Raw genomic sequence first — 11,247 nt, forward strand, 5'->3', positions numbered from 1 at the left:
GACCTTCCCATTGTCTTTGCAGTTTAGGACACAAGCCGCGACGACGTTGTGGATTATAAAGCCAGACAAGATCACCTACTTCGAAGCTTTCATTCTTGCATCGAGAATCATATTGATCTTTCATTCTGTCACTGGCTATCTGGATATGTTGTCGGGCAAGTTCATGAATGTTGTTCATTCGTAATTTCAGGCGGTCAACGTAGTCTTCGCCTGCAACATGTTCCTCGGAAGGTCCGCAGTCAAACTCTAGGTCGCAGGGCAACCGAACTTCACGACCCAACATCAGGCAGGTTGGTGTTTGACCTGTAGTTTCATTTACGGCCGAGCGGTAGGCCATCAGGAATAAATGAATGTGTTGGTCCCAATCTCGCTGATGTTCAGATACAACTTTGGACAAGTGTTTACCCATCGTTCGGTTCATCCTCTCGACCATCCCATCTGATTGAGGATGCAGGGGTGTTGTTCTGGTCTTATTGGCACCAATCAATTTACAAACGTTTTGGAAAAGAGCTGACTCAAAGTTTCGCCCTTGGTCGGAGTGGATCTCCAAGGGAACACCAAATCGGCTAAAGAATTCTTTAACAAGTACCTCTGCAACGGTAGCAGCTTCTTGATTTGGTAATGCATAGGCCTCAGTCCATTTTGTAAAATAATCCATGGCTACCAGGATGTATTTATTTCCAGCATCGGTTTCTGGAAATGGACCTGCAATGTCGATAGCTACTCTTTCCATAGGACTTCCAACATTGTACTGTCTCATGGGTGCTCTCTTTTTACCAACTGGACCATTACCGGATGCACACAGTTCACATTTCTGGCACCATCTTCTTACATCATCTTTACAGTTCACCCAATAGAACCGTTCTCGAACCTTTTGCAGAGTCTTCGTAATACCAAAGTGTCCACCTGATGTACCGTCATGCAACTGACGCAATACTTCTGACACTTTACTTTTAGGTACAATCAACTGAAGCTTAGATTCTGTACCATCATCGTTCTCAAAGGTTCTGTACAAAAGATCATCTTTTAGTATCAGGCAATTCCATTGGCTCCAGTAGGCCTTGACTTCCGGACTACATGCACTAATGTTTTGCCAACTAGGTCTCTCACCTCGACGCATCCAATCCAATACTCTTTTTATACATGGATCATCTTCTTGGGCGTGTTGTAACTGTTGGGGCTGCCATTGTTCATTAACTACGATAGTTCGTCTCACAGGGCAACGCTGTTCCTCTACTCTAAGCCGGTGATTACAACTTTCACCGCATGGCCGTATCGAGGAAGCATCTATATTTGAACGAACTCTTCCAGCCCTCTTCACGCGTCTCTTCGGCATCGTGTCACGAATCACCCTCCGTACCATTTCCACCAAACGTTCATCTTTTCTCTTATCGCCTTTTTCCATGGCTATTACTCCATTGTTTCGTGAAGCTTGGCTAGCTGCTTCGTGTTCCAAGGCAATAGCAAGTGCTTCATCTAAAACTTTCGGTCTTGCTAGTCGTAAAGCTTTCTGTATTTCACTATCTTTCAGCCCATTGACGAAGGTGTCTACCGCAATTTCTTCTAAAACGCTGTCTGGCACCTCTGGATAAGCCAACCGCACCACACGAGCCACATCTGCTTCAAATTCTTGCAGATTCTCACTTGCTCGTTGACTTCTACTTCGCAGTTGTGCTTTGTATACTTGTTGTAGATGGGCATCTCCATAGCGTTTTTCTAGACGAGTGAACAAGGTCTGGTAACAATTTTCTTGACCCTTAGGAATTGATCTTAATATATCTGCAGCATCACCTCGCAAAGCAGCAGTCAAGGAAACAGCCTTTTCCTGTTCGGTCCAATGATTGGCGGTCGCAATAGCTTCAAATTGTCTAAGATATATGGACCAAGAGGACTTTCCATCGAATGGTGGTAATTTGAATCTCATATTATGCGACGTTTCGTCTCTCGGTAGTTCATCTTTCACTACCGGATCTAATGCTGCTGCATTAACTGATGGTTGTACTTTTGTATCGGTTATCATGCTCTCTAGTTGTTTGATCTTTTCTTCTACGGTCTCTACACTTTTCTGCATCTTATCGAATGTTCTAGAAACTTCTTCAAATTTCTCGTCATTCTGTCTACAAACGTCTTTAATTACTTGAGAAACACTTTCAAATTTCTCGTCGCTTTTTCTACTAACTTCTTCAAGTTTCTCGTTGTTCTTTATAGAAGTTTCATCGATCTTTTGAGAAATACTTTCAAATTTCGATAAGATCGCTTGTTCTGCTGATTGGAAGTGGAACGTCTTTGGGTCATCTCCATTCTCCTTGAGGACTTCCTCGAGTCGTGCTTGTAGGACTATCTTGAGCCCACTGCTGTCCACGTCCCGTTCCTCTAGCTGTTCACGGAGCTGTTTTACTGTAAGTTCTTGTAGCAACATCTTTGGTCGGCACACACGTACTTTCCAAAAGTCTTTTAAAAGTCTTTCCGAATACCGAACAATCAACGCACTTTAACTATTCCCGACGAATAGAGTCCAAAAGTCTTTTAAAGTCTTTCCGAATACCGAACAATTAACGCACTCCGGTTATTCCCGACGAATAAAGTTCAAAAGTCTTTTAAAGTCTCTCTGTAATTCACTTATTTATATCGCACTAAGTTTACCGAACACCGACACCAACTGTAGCGTGATTAGTGTAATTACTTCTAATTACAATAAAACTAGCGGTTCGTAATTTATATACGACTTTATTTATATAAGTTACAGACGAATTTATCTTATACACTACTCTTATTCACAAAATATGCCCGTATTTATACCCAGTTGTTATTCTGGAACAATCGACTCCCATCTCGAGCTATCGGCTTGTTCCGCCTACGTGACGTACCTTCCAGAATTCTCCGGCGAGGCCTAGCACATCCGATTACGTCATTCTCGAGGTGTTTACTGTTATACGGGGATCGGCCAAGATTTCTCTTCCGCTACAATATTAAGAACAATAAAAGCCGAAAGAGAAAGCAACTACAGAGTGGTGTGTACAAACTAACTTGTGGTGACTGTCCGAAAACGTACATCGGTCAAACTGGCAGAACTTTTGACAAACGGATAGCAGAACACAAAAGGGCTTTCAACAATAGAAAAACAGACACTTCTACATACGCACTTCACCTTCTAGATCATAATCATTCTTTCAATGAAGAGTTTCAAATTCTGCATATCCAAAATAAAGGCCTTAAGCTATCTTTTTTAGAATCTATGGAAATTAATAAACTGAAAAATACAGACATAATTCTGAATGACCAACTCGAGACAAACAGCTCCCCACTCCTCAACCTCTTCAGTTAGAGACTTAAAAAGGCAAACACATTGTAAATTATATCACTTGACAAAGGCACTCTGCCAAAACAGCTGTAGTCAGATAGTTGTAAATAATAAATTTTGTGGAAGTATAGAAAACAAAAGTTTTCAGTGTTTTATTGTGAGAAAAAAAAACTTGTTTGCAAATCTCATGAAGTTTATGCAAAGATATAATGAATCAACTATATCTGATATTGGCCTGGAGTTAAAAGTGTTCAGAGGCAAAAAAGTTTTAAAAACATTGTCTTAGACCCCCTTGCCAAATTTTTGTGTATGTTCTGATTGAATTATTATTGAAGTTCCATTAGTTAAAGACAATGTTTTTAAGGTAACTAGTACACTTTAGAAGATCAAGAATAATAATTTTTTTCAAGAATTTTTTTCTCAGAACCTTTATTAAAAATGAACATAAAACTTTTTACATATCATCTTGGAGTACAAAAAATATATCTTTTTTCATTTATGCACATGCACTAATATTGTAGAGGGCGCAAAAGTCAAGGCCTCGAAAAATGATGGCGGACAGTTAATCTCAGGATTGGGATATCATAAATCAAAAAATCGTACTGTATTTGAAAAAGGATGGTTTGTTACGTGACAATTTACCACAATTTGACCAAAAAATAAAAAATAAATATTTTTTAACCATGAAAAACTGAATAAAAACGGGCGATTTTTTCACAAAATAAAGTGCGCAGAGTCATATTATGATTTTAAAAACGGTGATTACATTGGTATGAACTTTTTCTTGTCGGAAATAAATTGGAAGTCACTAAAGGCTTTGAATATTGAGGATGCTGTGTCTAAATTTTACGATATTATCAATCATGCAATAAATTCTTATGTTCCTCAAAAAGTATCTAAGACAAGTCCAGTCCAGGACATTTCCAGTTTGGTTTAGCCCGGAGTTAAAACGATTAATAATAGAAAAGAAAAAATATCATAAAAGGTATAAGATGTTCAACAATCATGATGATTTTATTATTTTTCATAATTTAAGATCTGAATGTAGTAGACTAAGTAAAGATTGTTATAATTTATATGCTAGAGATTCTGAATTTAGAATTAATAGTGAGTCACGCACTTTTTGGAAATATATAAACAGTCGCAGGAAAAATTAGGTAATGATCATAGTAGTTCTGGGGAGGAAGCTGTGAATTTATTCGCCAAATTTTTTTCTACAGTGTTCACTGACCACGATACTACCCCCCCCCCCCCACAATATCAATTTGAAAATGCTGGTAACATGAGTTCATGCTCTTTTAACATTAATACTACATATTTTTGAGAGTACATATTCACAATTTGTCTCCTAAACTAAAAATTTTGGCCTTGATGGCATTCCTATCTATTAAAACAATGTGTTTGTACTATATCTAAGCCATTGTATATACTCTTCAATAAATCTTTGCAAGAAGGGGTTTTCCTTTGATTGCTGGAAACATAGTTACGTAAAACCTATATTTAAATCTGGTTCAAAGTCAAATGTTGAAAACTACAGAGCAGTTTGTACTTTATCAACAATTCCAAAATTATTAGATTATTTAGTTACTAAGCAGCTTAATTGTGAATTCAGTAGTATTCTGGTGAATGAACAACACGGTTTTGTACAGGGTAAATCTCCAGTAACTAATTTACTTCTTTATCAAAATGACATTGTTATTGCTTTGGAAAACAAGTTACAAGTAGATTCCATCTATACTGACTTTTCTAAAGCATTCGATAAGGTCAATCATAATATCTTACTGGCGAAATTTACAGCATATGGTATTTCTGGAAGTCTCTTTGATTGGATGCAAAGTTACCTGACGAATCGAAGTTTAAGTGTAAAAATAGGATGTTTTCTTTCTAATGATTTTACAGCTACATCTGGAGTACCGCAAGGTTCGCACTGTGGCCCCCTTCTATTTAATTTGTTCTTGAATGATGTTCACTCTATTTTTAAGGAAGTTAACTTTTTAATGTTTGCTGATGATGTTAAAATATATAAGACTGTCAATAATGATGATAACATTTTTCAGCTTCAGTCACAAGTAAATGATTTTTATGAGTGGTGTGGTAGAAATGATATGGAATTTAATATTAATAAATGCTTTTTAATAACTATTGCTAGATCCCATTCGCCTATTCACCATCAATATTTTATTAATAATACTCCTGTCACACGTGTGAACGAAATTCGGGATTTAGGTATAATATTTGATTGTAAATTAACATTTTACTCTCACATTGACCATACTATTTCGAAGGCATTTAAGATGTTGAGTTGTTAAGTTATCGTGAGATCAATGATTGAATATGGTTCTATTGTTTGGTCACCTAGTTACTTATGCATATCAAATCCTAAATATTGAAAAGGTTCAAAACAAATTTTTACGTTTTTCAGCTTTTAAGATGGGTTTAACAGTTGGAAATTATACTTATGACAATATATTAATGAGATTAAATTTACAAACTCTTGAACGCAGAAGAGTCATGTTGGATATTTGTTATCTTTGCAAAATTATCTCCAGTGTTATTAACTCCGAAGAATTGTTAAGTCTTGTATACTTTAATATACCTGCTAGATTGACACGAAATCCACAAGCATTCAAGGAACAACGGCATGCTACAAATTATGGTCAATATGCACCAATTAGTAGATTGACCCTGTATGGAAACAAGTTTAGTCATCTAATAGATCTGTTTGGTTCTTCAGTTTCCTCTATTAAGCAAGAACTCGAGCGTCTTGAATTTTGAATTAAAAAAAAAATTAAATAGATTTAACTGTTATAATTATTTCAGTTGTTTTCATCATTTAAAAATATTTTATATTCTTTTTATTTTTCATGTTTGTATTTTTTAGTGTGTATGCTAGAATAAATGCACTATCTTGTTAGGTTAGATAAGAGACGCTATGGGGTAAGCTCTTAATTTTAAGGAACAGTAATAATTTAGGTTAGATTAAAATTGCTCATTGGTCAAGTATGACCAGATTGTAATTGTAATAATCATCATCGTAGTGATGATTATGGGAAAAAAATGTTTGTGTTTTATACTTAGTTGTAGTTTTACGTGTATCTAAATTTTATATTTTCATTATTACGACGAAAGCTCTGCTTTATTCTATTTTGTATGTATTGGGTTTATCCCGTTAACCTTCCGATGACCAACCTTTTTTTGTTACACGGATGACCAAGGGGGGGGGGAAATGACCCCAGGTCAAAAATGACAATTAACAAAAAAATAAAGATTTTTTTTTAATTTTTAATTTTTTTTTGGCATGAACTTTATGTCATTCAGCCAGTCACAACATGAGTATTAGTGTCATATGTGTAGTGTGTATGTTGAGTAAGTGTCTTGTTACTTTGCAAAGTCAACGTCATTAGCGTAAAACTACTTGTAATTACACATAATAGACGCTATTTTACTAAACATCAACTTCAGAATATATTTTTTATTCGTAAAATATAGGGAATTTTTTTTATTTCAAAATATGAGGATATCTAGAATGATATTAAAGTCAAATAAAAAAATAATGAGTTAAAAATTAAAAATACTTTTGAATTTATTAAAGAAAAACATACGCTGGGGTCACAATTTCCCCCGCTTGGTCATCCGAAGGTTAATAAATAAATAAATAAATAAATTTTTTTCAAATTTCCGTAAAACCTTTTTTTGCGGAATTTTTCACTAATGGTGGTAAATTGTCACATAAGAGACCTTTCTTTTTCAAATGCCGTACGATTTTTTTGTTTCAGAGATCCCAATCCTGAGATTAATTGTCCGCCATAAGAACTACTTTTTTTCGAGGCCTCGACTTTGGCGCCCTTTACAATATTAGCGTAAGTGCATAAATGAAAACAGATATATTTTTTGTATTCTCTGAGTTATATATTAATATGTAAAAAGTATTATGTTCACTTTTAATACCGTTCCTGAGAAAAAAAATCTTGAACAAATGCTTAATTTTGGTCCTCTAAAGTGTACTAGTACCTTAAAAGACAATGTTTAGACTCTAAGGGAACAAAACTTCCATAACATTTTATGGTAAGCAAATATTTCACTATTAATTTTTTTTAACCTTTGTAAGACTGAAAGGGGTACATGTGTAATTCTAAGTGTTGACCTCTTGTCTATCTACAAATTATGTATTTCTTTGATAAATCATGAAGTAAACATTAATGTCTAGGAGCTGGTTTGAGTTCAAAGTTTATATTTTTAAGTTGGGATCTGTTTAGACCCTGGTCCATCCTTTATAACCTAACTTTATAACTATAGTTATTTAGTTAATTGCCATTTGTTTATTTGAATTTTATTGTATAATAATAAAATCGTAAAACTTATTTTTGAATGATAAAAAATCGGAAAAATAGTGTAGTATATTGCTTATTAAGCACGGAGCCCTCGTGAACCCCAGTCCATCCTTTTCGTAAAATTTTAAGGTTCGGCCCATGAATGTTAAGATGTTCCTGCTATTATAGACTGCCACATTATATACATTTTCAATAAAAACTCTCTAACAGAGCGGTTCTCAATCTGTGGTACATGTACCACTGGTGGTACATATCATTATTTGCGGTGGTACACAAAACACACAAAAACTTAAAATAGTAGTACATATTAAGTCTTGATTATACAATCTAAAAATATAAAAATATAATAAAAGAAACTTTAGATGGTACATGACTCAAAAAGATTGAGAACTTCTGCTCTAACAGTTTTCGATGGAGCTCTGAAAATACAATGGGCCTGAAGATAAATACAAGAAAAATGAAACTTTTAAAAAACGACCAAAAAACTAAAATTGAAATAAATGGAAGACAACTAGAGGAGGTAGATAACTACATATCTGGGATCAATCATGGAAAAAAGAACAGTAGTAGATGAGATGTAGAAAAAAAAAGTACAGGCACAACATGCATATAACTTCTTTAAGAAAATATGGAACACACGTGATATATCAAAATTAACCAAAATCAAAATATTTAACAGCTGTATTAAGAGAATATTATTGTTTGGGGCAGAATCTTAGAGACAGGAAGAAGCTACTACCAAAAAATTACAAAACTTTTTAAATCTAAATTACAAATGTAGAACTATGGAGAAGAACAAAACAAGAGAAAATAACAGTCATAATTAAAATAAGGAAATGGATTGGACATACTGTTAGTGAGGAAAAACATAATATAAGCAGGAAGGCACCCGAATACCAACCACACAAAAGAAAAGAAAGACCTGTTAATAGCTGGAGAAGAACACAGACATATATATTAATAGTGACTGAGCCTAAACTCTGCGCTTCCTGGCGATAAGATCTCTTGGACAGGTTTGCAGTATCTCTTTCTGGTACATTGTACTTATCGAGAAACTAACTAAATGAGATGGAGAGAAGTCAAACAGAGAGCGAGAAATAAAGAGGAATGTAAAAGACTTGTAGAGGAAATTTTGAAAGAATAAAACAGAACAGGACACTGATCCAACCAATCAGCCATCTTTTGATCTTTCACTTTTGGCTAAAAAACGAAAGAGTGCCTACCAATACTCCATTAGGAGGAAAGGCAATAGAGAGTAAATAGCTATACCTATATTGGAAAAAATCGATTTTCATTTTGTAACTTTAAAGGGCTGTAACTTTTTTTATGTAGGTACACATTAAATTTGTACTAAGGTAAGTTACATAGGTTCAATCCTTCAATCGAACTATTTTTGGTCCCAGAATGTGATATAATTTATGACTATCCTTTTTGTTAACACCCTGTATAATTGGTGTCATTTTATTTTAGTGTTACTTACCTTCATCATTTTTTGTTGTTTGATTTTCTCCAAATAGTTTAAATTTATATTCACCTTGTTCTAATTCAGTGTTTTCAGAAAGTTGATTGAATTCTGAATAGTCAAATGCATCATATTTATGTTCTCGCTTGGGTTCCTCTTTTATTTCAATTTCTAAGGTACTCAAACGATCATCATACACCTGATTAATATCTCTTTCTATTTTATAAGTCTTCCCACTAACTTCTTGTGTTATTTCCATACTTCAGTTTTATATTCGCACTGAAAACTGAAAACAACAAGACCTGTGTAAATTTTAATAAGAATCCATAAGAAAATAGAAAATAATGAAAAGAAAAAGAAACAAAATCAAGAAACGAAGAAACCAGGTGGTCCATGTCATATGTCATATGTCGTACCCACATCTTAAAGCGAGGTTACACGGTAACACGGTTCATCCAAATTGAAAGGCAAAAGTGAACAGTGTAATATCGCCATTACCTATCAAACTTGTGCTCAGTGGTGGAGCTGTGGAGCATGTTGTTACCACAGTACATGGTGGTTGTTACCGTGATAGTCGTGACGTCAAAACGTCAAAAAAAGTTTTCCAAACACGTTATGTCTAGGTACACGCTAAAATGTACGCAAATAAAAAAGTTAAGCTTCATCAAGCTAGTGGGTGCGTTCGGACGACCACAGCGGCTGGCTGGCAGCAGAAATCGGCTGAGTGGTTGCATCCAGCCGTGATAGGGAAAGCTTAGTAAATCTCTCAGCGGCTGGCTTCCAGCGGTGACGTCTGACAGCTACTGCTGGCTCAGCTGTCCAGCCGCTGTGGTCGTCCGAACGTACCCAGTGACTATTTAGCGTGGGCAGTGACTGTATATTTTGATACACGATATTTTGATATGTTTAGTGTTTGTTTGATAGAAAAATATTTGTTATGACGTTTAATTATACCTAACTTTTTTATTTGCGTACACGGTAGCGTATACCCTAGACACAACGTGTTTGGAAAAATTTTGACGTTTTGACGTCACACTATCATGGTCCATACAACGTATATAACAGAGATTGAAAGTCAGGGAAATTATGTCAGGGCGGCGGGATTTCAGCAGGACTTGTGTTATGGAAGAATTTGGACCAATCACGGGTCACAGATTTTCGATTTGACACTTGACAGTTCGATCAACTTTTGAAAATATATCCATTTACCACAATAAAAACAAATTTGTTTTTAATACTGTGTGTTTACCTCTTTAATTTTGTTATTTTAGGTGAATTGGATTTATAGAAGTATAATATTGGATTTACATTTATCAAAATGTAGTGAACTGGAAAAATGAATTCAAATTCAGAAGATGTAAGTGTAATGATATGTAGATAATTAATATTAATGATAATAATTTTAATTCTATGAAGATGTAAAATAAATACACCTTAAATATAAATACAAGTGTTTTAATTTATTACCAAAACAAATTTTAAATAGTAATAGTAATTTAAATAGTACACTTTTGTTAGATCCAAACCCCCAAAAATAGAAAAGTTACAATCAAAGAAATAAAATGATTGGGGTTTTTTAATTTCCTAATATGTAGGTATGTATTTTACCTTTCATTATAAGACTTTTTCTATGCTTGGAGTCACACAAAATAATAAGATAAATACTTGTGGATTTTCTATAATTTTTTTATAGAAAAACAGCCAATATCATCTTGTTCTTATGGTATTCCCTACAGTACATAGTACATCTATACTTATACAATACTTTTGCTTATATACCTATGCTTATATAAATAAAATATATAAAACTATAATGTAACCAAAAGTGCGTTTATACTTTTAAATACATATACCTATACAATTTTATTTTAAGTATAATCATACACATTACCCATTAAACTGTTAAACATACACACAGTTAAAAAATGGATAGGAAAAAACCTACAATGAAATAAACACATAAGTAGGTATCATTCTAAAATTCTTTACCCAAATCCAAATTATTTATTAAGCTAGATTTATAGTTTGACGGACTGTAGACATAGACACTCTGAAAAAAGATCAACATAGAAGTTTGTGTACTCTTGTTTATAAAGCTTGCCACTTGCCACGCATGGGGAGCTATACTATAATAATATATATTATATCATATC

The 11,247-nt window shown here is 34.2% G+C and overlaps 1 protein-coding gene across 2 annotated transcripts in view; it reads right to left on the minus strand.

Annotated features, from left to right (window-relative positions):
- LOC126882289 (zinc finger protein 227-like) overlaps window positions 1-10,167 on the minus strand; it is a 66,546-nt gene extending 56,379 nt beyond the window's left edge. The window contains exon 1 of one of the 2 annotated variants that reach the window (XM_050647149.1): window positions 9,113-10,158. In XM_050647149.1, coding sequence (XP_050503106.1) covers window positions 9,113-9,353 — 241 coding nt within the window. In that variant the 5' untranslated portion in view covers window positions 9,354-10,158. Of the gene's footprint in view, window positions 1-9,112 lie in introns of both variants that reach the window. The other variant, XM_050647148.1, reaches the window with a different exon arrangement.
- Window positions 10,168-11,247: the final 1,080 nt, after the last annotated feature.

This window comes from Diabrotica virgifera, chromosome 3, assembly GCF_917563875.1.
Source record: "Diabrotica virgifera virgifera chromosome 3, PGI_DIABVI_V3a".
Lineage (NCBI taxonomy): Eukaryota > Metazoa > Arthropoda > Insecta > Coleoptera > Chrysomelidae > Diabrotica > Diabrotica virgifera.